The 24,242-nt window shown below is 34.5% G+C and overlaps 1 protein-coding gene across 1 annotated transcript in view; it reads left to right on the plus strand.

Moving 5' to 3' along the window:
* Positions 1-24,242, plus strand: part of KMT2B (lysine methyltransferase 2B) — a gene marked incomplete in the record, with an annotated part of 4,527,268 nt that overhangs the window by 3,238,174 nt on the left and 1,264,852 nt on the right. The window contains 1 exon segment of the mRNA XM_044079325.1: positions 15,022-15,032. Within this exon segment, the coding sequence (XP_043935260.1) occupies positions 15,022-15,032 (11 nt within the window).

A 24,242-nucleotide genomic window follows, 5' to 3' on the forward strand; every position in this document is an offset into this window, starting at 1 on the left:
ATTTAACGCATTGCAAAATTGTGAGACATTTTGATTTAAGTAATGATCTGGGTTCCCCTGAGGAACAACCAAACAACAGCGACCATGAAGGACAATGAAAAAAAATGGTCTTATTGTGGTATATTGCTTATAATTACTGTGATTGTAATATTTTTGTTTTGGCCATTTCTGTTTAATGATAAAGCTAACCGTTCAAAAAGAGATAAACTTACACACTGGCACCCAAACTTCAATACATACCAAGCTATACAAACTACATACGCAGTATCTTTGAATGTTTCAAATTGTTGGGTATGCACTGCAATACCTACTGTACATAATGGATTGATGTTGGAAACGATCCCATTGGGGGTAAATGAGACCTGGATGAGTTTAGTATTTGAAGCAGCAAATGTTAACTCAAAGAGTAAGGTAGCGCTGCAACTACGCAGCAGGAAAAAGGGAACAGTATGTTTCTCAAAAAATGGTAATGCAAATAAAGTAGGTCAAAGCCAGTGTAATGTAACCATAATTCACAAATGTAACGGAGATAACTCAGGATGTGTGACAAACTTTACTCCCATAAAAAAACTAGTGGCAATGTTTGGTCAGTTTCAAAACATTTTACCTAGTACATAAGGTTATGCAATAAGGCATTTGCCATATGGATAACAGTTGAAGCTCAGAAGGGTAGAGGAGTAGAAGGAGAATGTAAGATGAATAAAAGGGAAGTGGCAGGGTTAGGAAGAGAGAGAGGAAAAGAAGGAAGACAGTCAGGAGGAGGTGGGAGAGATGGGAAGTAGGTCAGAGCATAGTGGGACAGCAAGAGAAAAAGAAACAGGAGTAGTTGCTAATTAATAAGCAAAAGAAGGGTAAAAGGAAAAGAGAGGGTGGAGAGATGGAAGTTAGCCTGCAGTACTACAAGAACAAAGCCAGTGGTTTTGGAAGTACAGTTTGATATGTTGTCTGAAAAGAGGTAAGGATGAGATTAGAGTTAACTCCTTGGGCAGCAAATTCCATGCTCTTCCTACAGTATTGGTGAAAAGAGAGTCACCAGCTCGTTGTGGGCCTTTATGGGTTTGGTCATAAGTTTACAAGAGGAACGAAGAGAGGTAAGATTGTTATAAAGGGAGTAAAAGTTGTGAAAGTATAGGGTGTTGGTAGGTTGGTACAGTAATTTGTGGGCAATAGTAAGTTGTGAGATAATAAGATAGTTTTGTAGTTCCAGCCAGCCTAAGTGTTTCACGTTGTGGCAGTGATGTGTTTTAAAAAAGGGTTACCAGTAGCCGAGCAATGTTATTGTAGCAAGTTGCTAGTTTGTTTAGGTTAGTTTTCTTGAGGTTGGTGAAGATAGGGGAGGCGTAAAGAGAGTAGATATGAGATGGGAGTGAGCAATTGTAGCTCTAGTAGATGGGGTGAGAAATGGTTTATCACGGTATAATGATCCTATTTTTCTGTTAACTGATTTGATGGTGTTGTTGATGTGTTGGTCAAAAGAGAGATTGTTATCAATGGTTATTCCTAGTAGTTTAGTTGTGGGGTCAGGAGAGATGACAGTGTTGTTGATTGCGGAGATGGTGAAGTATAGTGGAGAGGTACGACTGGTGGCAGTGAAGAGCAGAACTTTGGTTTTTTTAGCATTGAGAAGTAGGTATCGTCTAGTGAACCATGTTTCTACTGTGTTGAACATAGTTTGAGTTAGTGAGATTAGATCTGAAGAGGAGGATGCTGAGCAAATGATAGTGGAGTCATCTGCGTATTGAATGCAGGTAGCTTGAGGAATTACAGAGTGGAGATCATTAATATAGAGGGAGAAGAGGAGAGGACCAAGAATGGAGCCCTGAGGGACTCCAATAGTAATGGGCAGTAAGGATGAGATATGGTTTTCCCAACGAACGGCTTGTTGTCTGTTACTGAGGTATGACGTAAACCATTTGATGGCAAGGTTATCAAATGAGAGGGATTCAAGAATGCTAATTAAAGAAGAGTGGTTGACCATGTCAAAAGCTTTAGAAAGGTCAATGAATAAGGCAGAAGAGAAAAGATTATTGTTGCGATTGCTGCTTAACGTTATCAGTTAAGGGGAATATGCCATATGAAAAGAAAGTTGAAAAAGAGTGTGATTATTTTGTGGGAAGTAAGGGACAACACAGAATGTTTTACATTTCAAAATAAAAGGAGTAGGAAACTCTGGAAAATGTGTGAAGAAAAAACGTTTGAGACTGTTAATGACAAACAATATAGATATGAAGACAATTATGTATGGATATTATTAAATAAACCAAAAAAAGAATGGAATTTATTGTATGTAATATGGGTTATTTTTTATGTAATATGGGTCATTTGGAATGAAAACATTGAATGAAATTTTGTTTAATGGAAAATGGATTTGAGCAGATATAGTGTAAAAAATTGTGTTATGGTTATAGAAGAATTACAATGAGGTAAAAAAGAATAGAAGTGTGTCCATATGTGCCTGTAAAGAATGCATTTTTTATGTTATGTAAAATAAAGGACCCCTACTCTTTTTAATAGTTGCCATGGGATTTTTTTTACATCCACCTGAGCTACCTCCAATTCAGACAGAGAGAACTTTGGTTAACATCTCATCTGAAGGAAGGAAAACTCAGAAGCTCAACACCCCCACGATGCTGTACCTGTCATGTTACCTAATATCTGCACTTTTCCACGTCATATTGTTCATTTTGTTGAAGCACATCATAATAATAATCAGTTATAATGCAGTCACTTACAAATTATGGAGTCTACTTTTACATTTGAGTACTGATGAAAACATATTTTTGTAGATACCTTTGTATGACTATCTTTTGATAATATAGAGTTTTTGTTGTATAGTTTATAATATAGTTGCTACAAAATTTGGTTATATTCTGGGCACTGCTGTTGCATGGCAATGTACTCCATGGAATCTAGATTAAAAGAGCCTTAACAGTTTTAGGAACCTACCTGCTTCCCAAAATCTAATAGACATAGTCTGGTGAGTTGTTCTGAGTCAAGCATTCTGCTTTCCTGTTGCCTCAATTTCTTGGCTGGATGTTGAGATTTTGCTTCAAACACTTGCTTAGTTCAGAGTGGAACTTGCATCTTGACAAATGCAAAATGGTTAACATCCTTCCTGCTGATATTGCATCATAACAAAATAGCAGATAACCCTCCAGACTATTGGCGCTGACATAATAGCGTTATATAAGGTATTCATTTCTATTTTTGCTGACCTACACAATGTTGGGTGCAGTTATTCTAATGTCTTAGTATTCTTCTTTGTTTCACACATGAAATTCATCAGTACAGTTCAACTTGTTACCAACTTTACTAATTACATCTGTAAAAGGTTTCCCTCATATCTATAATTACTTACCTAACACGTTCAATATATTTAAATATAGGCATGCACATACATACAAATGCATACAGAACAGTTCTGCACACTGAAAGTCTACTCCAGTCCCAAAATCCTTATCACTGACTTAAACAGCATAAGCTATAAATTGTAGTCAAAAGGAAAATTTACAATAGGCAACCATATACAAATGAAGTTACAAGAATCTGGTTATGAGATGCATTATTTCATTAAGAAATTCTACCTGTCTCACTTGAAAGCAAAGTTCATAAACCATGAGGCCTGAGTTGCTTAATTCAGGTGAATATAGTAAGGTGTGTGTGTTACAAACACAACACAGTGTTGTGTGTGTGCAGGAGCACCAGTGCTAGGCTTAAAATGGTTAACAAGGCAGGTTAGTTCAGTCTAGTACCTAATCTATCCAGAGGTGACCTGTGCTTGACATACACGGTGATGTCCAGCGGAGTTAATGAACCATGAAACTCCTCAAAAACTAAATCCATCAGAACTTCTAACTAAGGAGAGAGAAGCTACTGGGCACAGACGTGCTGGAGGGACAGGAGGGACAGATTCATCACCAGGAGACTCCTATGCTAAGGAACAAAATACACGTGGAGGAGAGTGACTCGCTGGCCTTGTTCAAGCAGAAATCTTGACCAAAATGGGAGAGATCGGGATGGACCCCCTAGGATTCTCCTGTGTCTATTGAGAGAGCAGCACAGCAAAATAATAGGCAAGTATCCTTCAAACAAACTAAAGGGGTGGCGAAAGCCACAAAACTCTGGGCTAGGCTTATAAATGCCCTAGGGCAGATAGCCTAGTATGAACCTATGAACCTATATATGGCACTGATAACAAGAATAAATCTCAACTATAAGCAGATACCATAAGCAAATACCAGGCAAAGCCAACTTCAGCTTGTAAAAGATTGTGACAATACTAGAAAAAGTTTCAATTTACAAAAGAACCAAGCAGCAAAAACTGAATGGCTATTTTTAACACATTATATATTTTAGTCTTTTCAAGCCCTTCTTCTCCAGAGGCAAGTGCTTGTAACAAATTTACAACATGTATCCCACTAATAAATGTCTAACACTATGCCTATGATCAAAACAAAAAATACTAGCCAAAATGAGAATCAACTGCTTAAATTTTAAAATGTTAAGCACATTTGTCAAACAAACTTTATCATAACAATAAATCCCCAACTTGGTGAATTTAATTTATATGATAAATACAAATCGGTTTGCTACCAAAATGTGGAATGGCAGTTATGCAAAACTGGAATGGACGAATGCGTCTTTTCCAGTTTCCATAATGTTGTTCTGAAAATGTTCGAATGCACATTAGCAAATGGTAGTGTAGATTTGCTAATGTGCATTTGACATTCTGATAACAGATCACACTACAGTGGGGATCGGGAAATTTACCCTTTTCCTCACTATAATGCAAGCTCAGAGTTGGAATATATAATTTGCAGGGGATGTAGGGGGGTGATCGCACTACAGTGGGGATCGGGAAATTTACCCTTTTCCTCACTATAGTGCAATCTCCGAGTTAGAATATATAATTTGCAGGGGATGTGAGGGGGGTGCAGGGGGGATTGCTCCCCCTGCAAAACTGTAAACACTTGCCCTGTAGATGTACAATTCGTATGGCAGCTTCAGCACAAATTCCCGAGGGTCTGACATCACCTCCTGACATTCTGAATTTGGTTGAATGCGGATGTTGTGGTGATGATTTTCGACTTTCCATTAAAGTGACATTGCCAAATTCGGAATGTCAGTTTGATCAAGTAGATTTTTTTTTTTTGATTTTCAACTTTTTGATAGTAAACCTTACAAATCAAATGGCCAACCATGACACATAACTATTCAAAAAGTTAAAGTAAAACAAGAAAATGTTCTCACAGCTCCTGTTTCTCTCTCACTCACTCACTCACTCACTCTGATTTCGAGAGGTTATGGTTAGTTTATAATGCCTGCATAATATTTCTGTTATATCTAAACACAAAAGCTGAGTATTCTCCTATAACAGGATCAGAAGCCATAGTCCAGCCCTTCTGAATAAAAGCTGTCAGAGATACTGTATTACAAGTGAACATCAGAAGCATAGACTTGCTTTTATCACCACCAGTGCTATTTTTTCAACAGGTAAAAAGGTGTTCTGATTCTCTACCATATTTTCCTTCATCTGCTACCTTATTTATTAATGTAACAGGGTAACCCCTTTCCTTAAAGATACAAATCAACTATTCTAATTCCTGAAAGAAGTTTGGATCATTAGTTATCAAAAGTGACAAGTGAACAATCCAACCCTTAACAATACTCTTCTTCTGTCTGTATGAGTGACAACTTTTTTATAATATTAGTAAAAGACTGAAATTCTTTCTACAGTGGCCACCCAATGCCCAACCCATCCTGGCCTACTCTCACTATCCAGATTACTTTTTTCTCCATTTTTTACTTACTTTTCAGTTTTTTCCTGCAGTCATTCATTCATTCGGTATATTTTATCTAAGCACAACTGCACTCTGATAACTTTGTAAATAACTTCATTATGCTAGGTTTATTTCTAGATGCTCAGGATGCATTTTAGTTTTTTAAACAACTTTTCATCCGGTGAGTGCTTGAACAAAAGCTAAAATCAAAGTAATGAATGTACTCTTCAACTTTGCTTTTTCCTACTTCCTTTTATCACATCCTAATTGACGTAACTGCAGTGGAAATAAATGTATTAAGCGGGAGATCTGGGGCCTAACCAGATGTGAGATGGATTTTGCGGTTTTTTTTTTTAGACAAACGTTTTGTTAAATGATTGCCTTAACAAAAACCATGATCAGTGAAAGAAATGTAACCTTTCTCTTCAACTTTGCTTTTTTCTACTTCCTTTTATCACATCCTAATTGACCTAACTGCAGTGGAAATAAATATATTAAGCGGGAGGTCTGGGGCCTAACCATAAGCTTTCTAGATGTGAGATAGATTTTGTGATTTATTTTAAACAAACGTTTTGTTAAATGATTGCCTTAACAAAAACCATGATCAGTGAAAGAAATTTAACCTCTCTTCAACTTTGCTTTTTCCTACTTCCTTTTATCACATCCTAATTGACGTAACTGCAGTGGAAATAAATGTATTAAGCGGGAGGTCTGAGGCCTAACCATAAGCTTTCTAAATGTGAGATGGATTTTGCGATTTATTTTTTTTAAACTAACATTTTGTTAAATTATTGCCTTAAAAAACATGATCAATGAAAGAACTCTAACCTTTCTCTTCAACGTTGCTTTTTCCTGCTTCCTTTCATCACATCCAAAGTAACCAAGACTATATTGAAATAACTGCAGTGGAAATAACTGTATTAATCTCTGGGTCTGGGGCCCATTAGTCCCCCAGAAGTCATGAGGTTTCTAGATGCTCTGAGATGGATTTTAGAGTTTTTTAAAATAACCTTTTCATGTAATGCTTACCTGAATTTAAAAAAAAAGTTTGTGGAAAGAAATCCTGTCTTTCACTTCTTTTATTTTTTTCCTGCATCCTTTCAACACACCCTGTCTGACCAACACTAACCTGCATTTACCAAATTAAGCTAGGCACCCAGTAGCCATAAGGTTATGGATTTTCTGAGTGCATTTTACAGCTTTTTCCTACCTTTTTGATTCAGTGAATTCCTGAACAAAATTCATGTGTATGGATAAGAATTTTGGCAAATGTTTACCTTTGTACACACTTTTGTAGTTCACATAGGTGTGGCTTGTGCTGACTTGACTGACATCCCGATAGGTTGTGTTTGCTGTGGTGGGAGGATTTGTCAGTCTAATTCTTTTTACATTAAGGTGCCCTAAAGTAAACAATCACTGAGACAACTATCCACAGCAATGAAGGGGTCTGCCACCCCTCTGCACCCACTAGTGTGCATAGTTTTAAATGACTTGCAGTCCTACTGTTGTGGGTGCAGAAGGCAGAAGTCCCCCAGTGTATATTACACTATCATTTTAATTTCTCATCTCTTACAGTACAACATTAATAACAGTAATAATAATACTAATAATAATTCTCTGAATAAACTGCCCTTTAAGTGGATGGCAGTCATCCTAAATCTGTGCAGCCTTGTCTCAGCCCACATCACACAGAGGGTGACACTTGCTACTGCACATCCTGGTATTTACTAAAGTAAATACATTTCCGGAAATTCAACCTTATTTTATTTCAAGGAAGAAATAAGTTGAAGCCATCTTTCAGTGCTCAAAGATGATCAAACACCAGTTCACAATAAACTGAGAAGACAAATGCTTGCGAGGATACATAAATCTTATCTGGGAATAGTAGCTGTCCCCAACCCCCCACCTCAAAATAGGTAGTCACTTTCTGTGGATTCCCTTCTAATGTTTATTGAGATTAAAATTAAGACACAAACATCCATGATCATATTTTAAGCTGCAGGTGTCATATTTACATACAGCATTCCTCCTCACCACCATTCCTATCTACAAAAGCCACCTTCTGTATATTCCTCTGATGTAAGACTGAGACAATCCAGAAAAAACAAACAGAACATAACATACTTGCTGTCAGACATGTATAAACTGGAGCTTATTTACTCTCTTCTAAAAGATAGCCACCTGTATATGCATCAGATGTTTGATTATGAGGAAAATGAAAAAAATGAATACCGTAATGTTTACAACATGTTACTTTTAGAGACAGTACAGTGTTTCTATACAAATTATTGTGACCTCCATGCCCCTGTCTGATGTTTGTGAGGAATGTTAAAGAAATAATGACAACATCCCCAGCCCCCCCTCCACACACACACACACACACACACACACACACACACACACACGCACACACAGACATATGCACACACGCACACACACACACACACACACACACACACACACACACACACACACACACACACACACACACACACACACACACACACGCACACACACACACACACACACACACACACACACACACACACACACACACACACACACACACACACACACACACACACACACACACACACACACAGCTACAACAATATTCTATGTACATCTATGAACAGGGCTGGTTTTAGACTAGGGGTGTTCAGGGCACAGGCCATTACTAAGGCCATGACAAAATGTACTTATACAGTATTGGTTTGTTGGGGCCACCATCCCCAGATGTTCAGAGGGTCTTTGTATTCTGTGATGCATTTATCTTTTTGAGAGAAAAGACAGTTAAAATGAGTTCATGACAAGAGGATTAGTTACTTTCATCCAGGCGATTCCCACCAAACCATTACAGCCACTTCTATGTACATCTGGTTCTGATAAAAGAGGATAGCAGTGAAATGTTTTTCACTTTTGTTCCAAACAATTCCCTTACATTAAAATATTGCACTTTGCTTCACATAACCACATTAATCATGCAAAGTCAAAATAATAAGCAAACAGCAGCAGACTACTAGTCATTTTCCTCCAAACAATACAGTCAAAGCAATTATGCCTAGTCTGACCTTGCATATGAAGGGTCCAGTTAAGTAGTCCATCTAATTTCTCATAAATGCACACAAATCCAGCAAAGCCAGATACTGACTTTTAAACTGTCCAAATGACAACAGGGTCAGTTAGTTTCATTCATACACCCCCAACCATCAGTTATAGCCACAACATATGATGTAATGTTATTTTCCCACCACAGTCCACACAAACAAATTACCACTCATTAAAGGATTCCAATCCAATTTGCTCGACATGAGTCACAATTCCAGAGAAATATTGCCCAAAATATCTGTTGCGTCACCTCAACAGTCCACATAAATCAACCACATAATTTTGGAAATATGGAGGCCAATCTGCAAGCTCACATATAAATCTTGTTGCGTAAATAACATTTCTCAAAATAAATGACATTAGGCCCCTGAACTGCAATTTATGGGTAAACTAATATATTGAATAAACTTTTTAATGGCAGCAATGATCCATTAAATGGAAAGGACTTAGTATAAGGAATGCCAATATGCACTGTAGCTTACAGTAAATATTACAGGAGAGCTAAGGTTGGTTAAACTTTATAGCTATAAGTTGTTTATATAACACCAACAGCTAGTTTATCTGTTGTAGAAAAAATAAGATATTAGGTTCGGTAGGTAGTTACATCACTCTGCTTAATATTATTATTTGAAATGTGATGTTTATAACTACGAGGGCAATGATATATTTCTGTTTAAGATATAATTATTATTTTTGCCAAATAATTCTTTTTTGCCATTTATGACATGCTCAAGAAAAGAAAGAAAGATGTAGAAAGTAGAATATGTCCAGACATGTTCACAGGAAGTTGAATCTGGAGCCTATAGTCAGTCACAAAGAGTACAAATTTAAGTGTATAAATTGACAGCTACAAATAAATCCAACAAATAGGTATAAAATATTTTATGGACATAAAAAGTTTACTTTTATAAACTTTAGATAGGTGTCCATAGTTTACATCTCACTTTCAATGAATAAATATTAATCCACTAAAATATCATAGATAGCAGCAAATATTGCCAATGAGACAGAACAGATGTGATTATCTAGATATTTAAAATAAGTGCTCTCAAGTCCTCCAATTTGAATGGGTTTCATTACACACCTCCAAGAGAGCACTGCAACTGATGAGGATTTCAGCTGTTTGTCAATATTTACAGCTTATCACAGTTCCAACATTATTCACAAGATTTTTAAGCTGAAGAAATCATTTATTGTGGTAACTGAGAAAAAATAGGAGGGGAACAAGTAGAGACAACTAATGCTAATTAACTGCTTGCACAAGTTATTCTAATGTAGGCTCTATGATATTCTGCGTATGCGGTTAAAACTGTAAAATGAAAATGAGTGGTGAAAGGGAAAAATATTGTCTAATGTTCTGAATTAAATAGAATAATCCAAATAATTTTCCAGATATTTTCAAATATACTTTAGAATGAAACAGAATCTAAATTACACGTAAATTAGTATTTCTTCTATAAAATTGTACTTAAAATGAAAAATGTTATCAGTCATACATAGAAAAACGAAATGTACTCCTCCAAACTCCACTAAACAAGGCAAAAACACGAAAGCGAGGACCAAAGCAGGCTGAAAATATTCTCCAATCTGAGAATTGGAGAATATTTTCTATCAGTCATACATACTTTTAATTCAATTACATTAAAGGATCTCATATTAGAAACCTACATATTTTTGCATGCAGAAAACTCCCAAAAGCATTTCAAATATACTTACAAATATCAAATATTTTCAGTACTCAATATTAACAACTCTATATTTTATGAAACTACTTCCAATATGCATTTTTACCCCTTATTGTTATTTACTACAGACTACTAATAGGAACAGTCATTTTGCAAGAAGTAGACAATTAAGATAATTGTCAGTAAGCTACACTGACTTATGGCAGCCTCTAATCTAAAAATCTTTTTTTTTTTTTTGCTTGTTTGTTTGTTTTGTTTTTTTTTTCTGTAATTTTGCTCATTCGGTATATTTAGCTCGACAAGCAATTATAAACCATTATACCTATTTGACTAACTCTGTAGGTACTATAATAAACAAAACCTCACCAAAGTTTGTTCTCAACAAATAGGGATATTTACTAACTTTTATACTCAGCCTAAACAACAGATAAAAGGGTGTCAGTTTCAATGCCACCTAGCAGCATTAACAACAGGTACCTGTCTTAATAAAAAAAATATTAAATACATTGTAAAAAAATATATATTTTAAGAAGAACTTCAGAGTAGAAAATAACTTACACATTAATCCTCAATTTTATGTAATGGAAATCCACTTGACATTCTGCCGAAAATAATTATGTAGTCTATAAAAGATGCAACATCATCTGTTGATTGGAAATAAGGTTTTACTTTTGTATTTTTTCAGTACATATAAAATGTCAAACTTGGCTAAATTCCTATTCCAATCCTAATGAATAAGCCACTTAGAAATATGTTTAATTTGTAAACCACTTTGTATTAATGTCAGTAGTGGAATATCCACAAAATAAAATAAAAGGGTAATAATAATAATTTAAAACTTTAGAAGAGTCTTGGAGTGAATGAGTGACTCTCTGGCAAGTTTGCTAATCTACCTATGTGATAGTCTTCAGCAAGGATGCATTGCTGCCTAAGTCTCTAATATTCATCAGTAAAAATTCTCTGAAGATCTAATTTTATCTGTATCCATCTGTCAGTATGCAAAACAGCTATGATATTTATTTGTATGGCTTTTAAATTGAATCTTCTCATGTACTAACTTTTAGCATGAATAAAGATTCCAAAGGCAGAGATAAAATCTACAAATAAGGCAAATACAACATTTTTACATAGTTTTTATTTTACAGAAGTGATAAAACAAAATAATTGATGGCTCTATTGTAAATACTAACTCAAGAACAGAAAAATACTAAGTAACCAAGAGCAAATGTATTTTTTTTCCAAAATAACAAATATAGTTAGATTTATAACTATTGATGTTACTGACGGTTGTACTCAGGATAAAGATGTATAGCCTTTATTTTTTTGCATCAGAATTCTGATTCATCAATTAGGATGCCCAAAAGAAGAATTAGTTTTAAAACACTAACAAAAAAGCCCATCAGAAAGGCATTTTGTTTATAATCCTTTGCTGGTATATGATCAAGTCCAGAAGACTTACACGTTTAATTTAAATACACCACTAAAATTATTCTGGAGCATATATGTAATAACAATACTGAGAATATTTTATCAGGTCAGAATTATTCCCATTTGTATAGATTATGTTACGGTGTTCCTTGTAACATATTATTCAAGTGCCTTAATGTGCATAACAGAAATTGCAATCAAGATTTTATTTCTACTGGCAACTAATAACAAGCACTGAATATTTCTAACATCTGTGTTCTTCATGTCTTATGATCTCTGTTGTTTAAAGAATCTTATGCTATGCTTCTTTGAACAAATAATGTATGTAGTGAGCCAAGACTGGTAAAGATGTGTCTCTTAAATAACTAAGACAACTTGTTAGATGGACAAAAAAAATTAATACATTATGTACACCACTACTATTTTCACTAATCATTTTTAATTGAAGATGGTAATTTCCTAATTTTTCAAGACTATACGTTGAAAACAAAAGTGATCACCTCCAACATGTAGCTAAATATTAAAACACAAACATTCTCTGATATCTGGGTTACTAAATACTGGGTCTACCAACAATATACTAATTTGCTGTTGACACAATACAAGATAGTGTTCACTACTAAAACATTTACTATGAAATGCAAGCTGTGAATTGTAATAAATAACAGTGAACTATTATAAAAAGTTTCTATTACTGTCTTCAGTAATTCTTTTGAGAGGAAAAAATGTATGTTACTGCTTTTAATATAAACGTCCATCATAACTATCCAATATTGAGTTCCCCTGTATTAAAAGGTTAGAAAGTGGTAATATTCGAATAAGTTGCACAAATACTTGCCCACAGCTGAAAAAAAGCTATTATAAAAGGGCTGATGTAATAGCTAGCAAATAAACATTAAGAATAAATATCATGCAGAAGGCAGTTTCTAAACAAGCTATTACAAAAACTAGTACAGTGGGCATTTATTGCAAAAGGTTGGTCAGAATGTTCAAATATTTATAGAAAATCCAGGTCCTCCGATGAGGTGTTTGACTTTTCAATATTTAATGACTCAGGATTATTATTTATCGCTATAGTCTCTTTACATTACAAATCTGTATTCTTCACTGTCTTTTGTGGATCCAACCTGTCATTTAGGAAAACATTCTACTATTCATTTAAACCCGTCTTGTTTCAAGTACCTGTTTTTGAACACCTTTACTAAATTATTGCCATTTAAACATGTTCCTTTCACATACATCACATATCTTTTCTTTCTTTGCAACTACTATCAGTCCAACAATATACAAATTGCTCAATTGCACCCTCCCCTTAAACCTCACTCCTCCTCATCCTATGTATTGTTCCCACAATTTCCATTTAATTCTATGCAATTTGGTCCTTTCATTTTGCAAAGATCCCTCCCCCATTCTTTTATCTCTTTTCTAATATTTAATAATTCAAATACAGTTGGTTCAGACTTTGATTTCCATTTTTTAGAAATTACTTTTTCACAGCCAACATAATTACTTTTAATAAGGCCTTACTATGCTAGGCAATTCAGCTCCTGTGTCCAGCTCAAAAGAATCATTTCCTTACTAATAGCCATTTGCTTTCCCAATATTTCTAACAGAGTACTGTGCAGAGAATTTTAAAGATCTGCAAACACATTACACTCCCAAAACATATGTTCCCAGTTGCCTCTTTCTTCCTCATCGCACCTCCAACATTTGCTGTCTACCTGAGGAAAAATTCTTTAAAGTCTACCTATGCACACACTTACAAGCAAAGATCCTAAACCTTCTGGACTTTGTTGCATACTTTGCACCCATACATATCTGCTCCCATTGTTCTCTTGTAAAATATTAATATATTATATATATATATATATATATATATATATATATATATATATATATGTATATTAAAATGACTGGTCTATCAAAACTAAATTTAAACAGATTTAAAACAGGTACAGATTTAACTAATGCAAATCACAAAACAATAGCTCTTGTGAACTTGGGTATTAAAATATATGCGTCAATATTTTCTTATGGACTTAAGTATATCACATATAATCTATATTTTCTCAAGGGTTGACAGAATTAACATTCATTTTTTTTAAAATTTTCATTCATTATTAATTTGGATTCCCAGGGCGGCCGCAGTGGTGGAGCGGTTAGCATTGCCAGCTCATAGCAAGAGTTTCTCCGGTTCAATCCTCGGCTGGGGTGCCTTCTGTGTGAAGTCTGTATGTCCTCCCTGTAGTCGCGTGGGTTTCCTCCAGTGCTCTGGTTTCCTCCCACATCCCAAAGCCATGCTGTAGGTGGATTGGATACTCTAAATTGGCCCTAGGCATGTGTGTGTGTGTGTGTGTGTGTGTGTGTGTGTGTGTGTGTGTGTGTGTGTGTGTGTGTGTGTGTGTGTGTGTGTGTGTGTGCCTTCCATGGAAGGTTGGGCGCTGGGCTGGCAACTCAACACTGTAAAACTCCACTGCCAATCATGAGCGGACAGATGATCCTCTGTGGTGACCCCTAACCAGGAAAAGCCGAAAGAAGAAGAAGAAGTTAATTTGAATTCCCTGAATATTTCTTACAGTATACAAATTCATTAACCTGACCCCTTCTCAAGATTGGACCTTTAGCAGGAGCAAAAACAATTCTTTAAAACCAACTTTTTAATTAAGGGTAAATAAAGTTTAAATAGTGTTTTTGTTTTATCAAAGTAGTTCAAACTTATGATTAATAAGGAAAATAAATCAATTAAAGTCTATAGCCAAAAACATACATCAAAAGATACATGTTTAAAACTACAGATTAAAATAAAAGAAAATATTTAAGTATGCAATACTAAAGACAAAACACATGGTTACAAATGACACCAATAATTATAAAAAGGGCATTTTAGAAGTAAAAGGTACTTTGAACTTTGTAGTCTACATCTCTTGAAACTTTTTGTTTTTGCAACTGGACCTGACATCTGAGAAACATTTGAAGAACTTGTATAGACACAACTGCCAACTAACTCCACTGGTAGAAAGGGACAACTGTTGTTTAACTCATCTCAACAGATTGAAGCCATGCTAGAGAAGCATTTCTGGTCTGAACTCTATGAGATATTTTAATGATTAAGTTCAATGCTTAATAAACTGGAACATATGAGTAGGGAGCTGCAGGGGTGTCACTCACATGCAAAAATATAAATTTTGCTCAATTGAAAAATGTTATAGAAATGTTTCAGTCATTTCGTGGTCTGATAATCTTAACTAAAACAGAGACCATTCAGAAAATGCACTTTGGTATATATCAATGCATGTACAGATTACATTAGATATAAGTAATTGGAAATTGAGGAATTTGTGGGTGTGACTACAGAAATTATGGAAAAGGTCCAGGGGAAGCCATAACCAGATTTCTGATTTATCAGGTAAAGCAGAACTGCTTTTGGCAGAGAGATGCTAGAATAGCATGTAAGTTGTACCTTGCATAATATCAACTTGTTTTATTGTAATATTGCATGCTTCAATAATAGAATGGAAATATAGATATATGTATCATTCATAGCCTTTTTTTCTTTTTGAGGTAATGGAAAATGAAAATATAGATAGATGCAGAACGTATGTCCTTTTCCTTTTTTGAAATAACCTTATTTTAATTTTCTTTAGCATTTTTCTGTTTTCTTTGTCCTGATCAAAGATTCTTTGTGTTTGGAATTTTTAGCATATGTCATCTAAGCTTCTGGATACTGAATATGTGTCCTTTGGTTGCACTCAATTAGCCTCTCCTTTTTTTCAGGTGCATTAGACTTCATTTTCAGAACTAGCATTTCACAAGCAAACATCATTCTCTAAATTCCTAATATGTACAAGTGGCTGGCCAGCCAGACCTAATAACACTTGCTTTATAGAACTGTCTAGGGCAACCTGTTATGTGAGGGTATAACACTCAGGCTGTTTGAATAAATCTTAGTGTTTTCTGTTTTGCTATGTGAACATGTTGCATACTATACTGGAAATTACCTCTAGCTAGAACAGATATTGTCAAGGTTTTGGTAATGATTTGTTAGTCAAAAAATATTATGGCCAACCTTAACTTATGAAAGACTTGTTTCCTCATTTACATTTGTAAAACTGTATCACCATGTACAGTTCACAAATAAAGACTATTAGAAATTTTTTTTATTGTGGCAATGGTAAGGTAGTGGAAGCTGCAATCTACTTCATATTGTTTCCCCTTTACTCTCAGTTCAAGGGACACTGACTTTTTTTATTATTTGCAACTTAGTTCTGTGCAAACTGATTACTACAAATGCTGATTAGACAGTCAAATAAACTGCCCATTTATTCATCTTTAATCATAAGGGAGTGGAAGTTTTCTGTTATTTTATATGCATAATTAAACAACTATATTCCTAAAAGTAGTTAAGACATGAGGCTTGCTATAGGTATTTAGCTCTCAACTCTGTGTTAATGAGTGCTCCTTTAACTGCTATTACCACCATGGCACATGTATCAGCGACTGACAGATGCTAATCGTCTTTCAGAGCAGATGGCTGTAATGATGGTACTGGTTAACAAAATTATAGTATATTTACATTTGCGGCAATCCATCCAAAAGTTATGGTAGAGTTTGAGAAAGACTGACTGTGTTTATACCGTAAAGTACTCATGTGATAAGATGCAGTGTTTGTTATCATTATTAGTAGATGTGTAATATGGGACAGGTTTGCTGCAGATTTTATACCTTACAAGTTGATTTTTGTTGTTAAGATGAGCAACTCTAACACTTCATCTCAGGTATTGCTGTACCCTAGAAAAGCTACATTAAAAACTTTTAATCCTGTACAAACTCATCTCAGTGAAAGGAACTCTTTGGTCATATGCTTGCCATTCCTGTGAAAAAGGAAAGATACTAAGAATCACGTGACATGGGTGAGAACTCAGTTCCTATACGTAATGAAAAAAATCTATAAATAAAATCTATACAGTACGTTCCTCTGGTTTCTGCATTAAATAATACCATATTGTTGCAGCAGCTAGATTTTACCTTATTTCTCATGTTATGTTTCATTTGGGAATTTTAAAGCTAAATAAGTTAATCTTGTGGAAGTTCTGAGAGTCACTGCCTTTTAGATTTTCAATCTGACTATCTACAAACTCTGCTTACTTTGATACAAATGGAAAAAATGTTTTCCCACCATCTTTAATAGAATTAATGTAGTTTACAGTGACTGAGGGTATTAAAAGTAAATTATTCTGCATGGATTTAAGTGCTGATAAGTACAACACATGCACATGAGCTTCTTACATGGGAAGTTTACCAGAAATCCCTCAGTTTTATTTTTAAAGTGAAGATTTGCACAAAACACTAATGATGAGTTATTAGAAATGTAAGCACTCTTGATTATGTATAAAGAGTATTTTACTGAATTAAATGGTGAGTAAATAATAGTTGACTCTTCTTTTATTCCTGCCTCAGCTGAAACCATTAAGTTAATAGATATCTATAGGACGAAGAAAATAGTCGATAATGTCAAGATTAATGGCAGGACTATGATAAATTATGAGAGTAAGAACTAAAAGGGGAACTAATCCAGCATGCTAATCTTTGATAGTATCAAAACTGTGATTGTGGGGCAAATTTGATTCAGAATTTGGGCACAACAATATACCAAAAGATTCTCAGACAGTACAATCTAAAAGATTTTTTTACTAAAGACTGCAATTTTGACAATAAGGATGGTCAACATTTAGATAACAACTCTTTGCCACTTCAGGGCACTTTAAAAGACATTGTATATATGTTTGGGAAAAAGCTGAATGTTATCAATGCTGTTAAGTTAGACAACGCTTATTTGTCTCATTGTATTTCTTTAAAGATTGTACCTATGGGCTTGCGCTTTTATAAGGTACCTATTGGTATAGATATTACTACTGAAACTAAAAAGGAATTTAGTGATTTATTTGACTCTTTTGGTTTTGATTTTATGAAACTTTTAATTAAATATAATGATGCCAAATTATGTAAAACGATGGCTGATGTTGAAAAGATGAATCACATTATTATACATGATTTGGCTTTTCCCCAGTGGGAGAATTTATATTATAAACAGTTTGAGTCAGCCGAGTATAAAGCCAACAAAGCATTTGACAGGAAAAATAAGAAATTAAATAGGGACATTGATCAATACACAAGACATGATATGTATAAATGGGGAAACAGGAACAACTTTAATATCTATGAAAACAAGCATATAGATGGTAGTGATGAACAGCAGGACAAGCATACTGAGGAATATGACAACAATGATTTTTTTCAAAAACCCAGAAGAGGGAATTTTCCCAAATGGAAACAGGGGGGTGGATGGAAAAAGAAATTTTAAATGCAGTAGTCAGTACTGGTAATGCAGAGGATTCCGATGTCATTACACAGGATGGGATAATACAAGAATATGATAATTTTAAAATATTTAACTATTGCAATGTACAACTGAACCCTACATATTTTAGCCTCTTATCCAAAGGTATGAAATTCATACCCACCACCAACTTTAATTTAGTTGACAGTGTAAGTGAGCTTAAACAGTACACTAGAAAGTTAAATTTAGCTTTATTATTTGGCGATAGCACTACCACTATAGAACAGCAATCTAAACTAAAGAAAAAAAGTTGCTTTATACCAGCTAAAACTATATTGGTACAAGGTTATGAAAAGAAAGTATCTAGAGAATTATACAAATACTATAACAAAGCTACCAGTAAAAAAGTTAGGAAAAATCTTACTGGGGATGAACAACGTCTATTAAAAGAGCTGCGGAACAACAACAGTATACGTATAATGAAACCTGATAAGGGCGGAGGAATTGTACTTTTTGATACTTTTTTGTACAGTACAATAATTCATGATATTTTACACAAAACTGGGAACTATGAAGCAGTTTCTATTAATCAAGTACACATAGCCTACAGGAGAATAGACATGTATTTGGAGGATTTTTTTATGGAACAAAGAATTACTGATGAGTTACACAAATTTATGACTGTTGATTTTCCATACATGGCTACTATTGTAGGCATTCCTAAAGTACACAAAGATATTTTGAATCCTCCTTTTCGCCCTATTATTTCAGGAAGCAGGTCTAAAACTTACCCAATTGGGGTAGTTATTGATACTTTTCTTAAACCTGTATACTCTGAAATAAAGCACTTAGTAAAAGATTCCTGGGAATTTCTTAAAAACTTCCCTATTAATACTGAATGCCACAACCTACTATTTTCATCAATAGATATAGTTGATTTGTTTTCTTGTATTCCCCACAATGAAGGGATTACAGCCTTCACAAACAGTATGGCTAAACATACAAAACTGAGTTGGGACAAAATTCGTCTATTGGCAGAGTTGATGAGTATAGTACTAGACCATAATTACATCTTCTTTGAGAGGGAGATGTTTAGACAAACCAATGGTGTGGCTATGGGGGCAGCATGTGCCCCCATATATGCCAATATGGTGCTACTTGATTGGGAGGAAACCAACATTTTCAATAGCAAATACTATGATAACATAGTTTACTATTCCCGTTACCTTGATGACATTTACATTTTATGGAACGGGGATAATTGTACTTTCACCAACTTTGTTAAACATCTTAACGATAGTAGCAACTATTTAAAATTTACCTCAGAATGTAATAATACTGGAGTGGCTTACTTGGATACACTAATAACATATGATGGGACTAAATTCAAATCAAGGATACATAGAAAGGCTACTTTTACCAACTCCTATTTAGACTACAGTAGCAATCACCCAAAACAACTTAAACATAATATTTATAAAGGACAACTGGTACGTGCACTTAGAATGACTTCTGAATATTCGGCCATGATTGATGAGGTCAACTTCATCACTAGTTTGTTTCGAGAAAGAGGGTATGAAGAGAAATTGATGCTGGATATTGGCAAATATATCATAGGAGAGTGGGGAAAAAAATACATCCCTATACTTGGGCTTAATAGCACTGCCACAATGGATTTAATTACTAATGGGCAGAATATAACAGATGTAAAGCCTATTAAGAAATTTAACAGAGCATGTATTATTGAATATGGTCCGCACTCCCATGCAGTGAAACATATAATGGATAAGAATTGGGATCTATTTTTCACTGACCATGACATTATCAATATTCTTGGAAACAAACCCAGTTATGTATACAAAATGGGTAGAAATTTGAAATGTCTTTTAGAAAGTGGATCCAAAACCAAACAAGGTATTGATACATATACCAAGAAGTGTGGTGCATGTCACCAATGCAGAGATATCCTGGAAGACAGAAGTATTATTTTAGACAATATTAATAAGACTACTGTTAGATTCAAGAATGGAAACTGTAGAACTAGCATGCTTATTTACTTGGCAAAATGTATGTGCTGTCCTGCGTACTACATTGGGAGAACACAAAGACAGTTCAAGAAAAGAATTTATGCCCATGGATATAGTATTAAAACAAAAGACACTAAGAATGCCTTGTATAGGCATATTAACAAAAAAGGTGCAGAACATCATTTTAAGTTTGCTATTCTAGATATTATTAAAGTGGATCCTAGGGGTGGCAATACAAAGAATTTGTTGGCTTATAAAGAATACTGGTGGCAGCTATACACTGATGCTATGACCCCACCAGGTATTAACGACTATATATCAGTTAAACCAGTTTTAATGTTGAACAGCTGATTATGGCAATTTGTCTATGTTATTTTAACATCTACATTAGACACTCATTTTAATTATGTATTTTAACAGGTTTGTATAACCTACGCTTATGTATATTTAGTTAATATATTTAGTTAATATATTTAGTTAATTAGTTAGTATGCAATTATAGCTTTAAGAGAAGTGATTTTTGGCGCCATTTTTACATTTAAAATGTCACATCTGAATTCAATCTTTGTTCTGACGAAGCTCGTGTATTACGAGTGAAAGTGCTCAACTCTATTATTGTTGTTTTAAATTAAACATTTTAAGTGGATTAATACATTGCTGTAGCTGACTTACTTTGCTGTTCTGCTGGCGTGTGGTCTACTAGCGTTTTGCTTGTTGTGCTAGATTTTTGGTCGTGTTCAAGAACAAAGGTTGATAATAATTTAGTAGGATTATGGCACTTAAAGAAATGACTTCCAAGATGGCTGCACACTGATAAACAGCTTAATTTCAGCTTTCCCAATGTGAAAAAATAAACTGAGAAATATATGCCCGTGATACTGTCAGCATGGTAAAATTCATTTACTGGTTTGTAAGTACACTGCATGGATGCCAGCAAAAAAGAAATTCAGAAAACCTGATGAAAATCAACCAGAAGAGAAAATACTAGCCGGGAAGGATCCTGCGATAGTTCAGCAAAAAACAGTTCGAGCTTCAGCTTTGGTTCAAGAGATGCTTTCAAGTAATTTAGAGGAAAAATTAAATCAACTGTCATTTAAGTAATTCCCTCCAGTACAGCTCTTTTGAATGTGTACCTTTAACTCCCAGTGAGTGTGGTTTGGGCCTTTAAAAAATGAAGTTATCACCTTGCAGTTCGAACAAATGCTCATTGACAGAGGTTAAATATGAATACAACTGTGTTTGCCATCATGCATGCTTCAAGATAAAATATGATGATACCTTGTATGTAGCATGGTTTTGGAATAATTAATGTAAATATAAACGAGCAACACTTGATGCCTAGAGGCACAGTAGGAGGTAATTACAGAAATGACTGGAGGTGCACTTGGGTCTAATGAGTTAAATAAATGAAACATTGAAGGAGTATCTCAACTCAAATAACAACAGGTTAGAAAAATAAAAGAAGGTTTAACTAGCTATAGGGAGGGACTGATAAAACTGCAAAAATCAGAGGCTGAAATGAAGAAAAGGCCAGGAAGAGCTATCTCAAAAAAATAAAGTTAGAAGACAAAGTATGATGCGAAATTGAGATTTTCCACTGTAGCAGAGAAACTGTAAGGACAGAATGTATTAATTTCATGAAAGCACAAATAAGCAACTGGTCTAGTATTCCACAGCAGGAGTTGTTAATTGAAAGGGCACATGGAGCGTTTGCTCTAAATCTGGCCATGACAAAGCAGTCAATACCATACTGGTAAAGATGCAATCATACCAGCAGAAACAGTTGATCCTGACAAAACTATGTCAGAGGGGAAAAGTATTACAAATTGAAAGTAGCAGAGTATTTCTGGCTAACAATTATTCATTGTACACCTGAAAGAAGAGAAGCAAACTTATCCCAGCGATCAGGGAATGCCAAGCTGCCATATCCAGCTGTCTTCAGAATATTTTTTGCTGCAAAATCAAAGACATTTTTAGATAGAGAACACTTGAGGAAGAAATGAAAAAGGTTTGCCAATTAAAAGTGGGCCAGCAAACAGAAGGGGACTCTGCTTCTCATTCTTCTGACAATAAAGCTCATATAGAGATTTTGCCAGTAAAACTTTTTCCAGTTTTCCAAATGAAGCACTTGACAGACACTAAAAAAATACGGGAGTAAACTAGCAAAATCAGGAGTACCGTGGACTTGAAGGAGTCTGGTGTTGCGAAATGAAGGTGATAGGTAGAAGACTAGGAACACTGAAATTAGTAAATCAGCGGAAGATTATAAAATATAAATCTTACTTGTCAAATACATGTCTTTGCAAGAAAAAAAGTGTCTGAGAAAGACTGGATTTTGCTGACTTTGTTAAACTTGTGGATGTATTGTAAACCATATACCCCACTTTGTTGTTAATGTTTAGAAAGTCACTAAAAGTGAAAAAGTAACTAAGTAAAAATGATGTTATTAGTATTTCTATAAAACATTTCATTATGTAAATTGTATGGTATATATAGTAAAACAGTTTTGTGTAGTGTGTAGTCAGAGGTATTTTAAAGGTGGGTGAGTCTTTTCAATGGCTATTGTGTGTGTTAAAGCTATTAAAGTAAACAAATACCTTTTTAGTTGAAAGAAATATAGATTTTACAGAATAACAAGAAAAGAAAGGCTGGACAAAAGCAAGTTTGATATTAATATGCTGTGATCTTAGGCTGGTGGGGTGGGGTGTAAAAGTGTACTGATTATGTTATATGTATTGTAATTTTTTCTTATTTTTACAAGGGTGACTATTTAGATTAGATTAAAGTCCTTGGCTTAAGCTATAAAGAAGTTTTTTCTGTAGGCAAGTAGGCTTAAATAATAATACAAAAGTATGAAAAATGCAAAGTTTCGACATCCGCAAATATAATAGCATCTTTCCCCATTAGCAAATGTTCAGTAGGAGTTAAGAAGTCAGCAGCTGAAGGCAGTTGTAGATTTTGTTCTGAGTGAAATTTACAAAGCTTCATTCCTGACTACTTTTACATGGAGATGAGTTGCCTGTAGATGGAAGCAATTAATCTTGAGAGTTCTGGCCATTCTCTGCTAAGGGAAATGCAAAATCTACAGGTAGAATAGCAAGCAGTTCAGTGAAAAATAAAGTTTGAAATTATAGGAAGTTAATAAGAGTTAGCAGATTCCCTAGCAGCATTAAAACTTTAATGTGTTTAATAGAACAATGTACAATTCATTTTTTTAAATACAGCCAATGCACTTTTTCTTAGGGATAAATGTTAATGCTTTCTGAAAGCATACAAACTGTTTTTTTTTTCTCATTTGGGGGGAATAGAGATAAGAAAAGATCAGAAAGCAATTACTATAAGTGGGAACACAGGCTGTAGCATACACTTTAGCATGAGTAACCTTAATTTTAGGATAGGTAATCCTGTCAGTGCAGCTGACTATTTGGGACAATTGTTCCTACCTGGAGGATAAACTTCATTTTATACAAATGCACATAGTTTTGAGTGTTTGTTCTAATGGAGATATTCTGAAAATGTATTTAGTGTTTTTTTTTTTGTTTGAGGGTTTTCATTAAAACAAAAAGTCTTAAAAAGATGGAATACGTTCAAATGAAAACAAGAAGAAAGTGTGTAAAAGGTCAGCCTGCCAACTATTAGTGTGTGCATGTAACACAAAGAATAGAAATGCACATTCAAAAAATGTATCCACAATAGGTGGGAATAGTGGCTTTTTATCATAATGGCATATTGACTTGGAATGTAAATGGCCTTACAGGTACAGACAAAATGGAAATAAAATACTGAATTATATTCAGAAATGCAGAGTGCAAATAGCAAAGCTGCATGTGAATTTGTTAAAGAAAGGATTTCAGACTGGGTATTTAGCTGAATGTCA

The sequence above is a fragment of the Protopterus annectens genome, chromosome 8.part0, assembly GCF_019279795.1.
Source record: "Protopterus annectens isolate FY-2018-M chromosome 8.part0, PAN1.0, whole genome shotgun sequence".
In the NCBI taxonomy this organism is placed as follows: Eukaryota; Metazoa; Chordata; order Ceratodontiformes; family Protopteridae; genus Protopterus; species Protopterus annectens.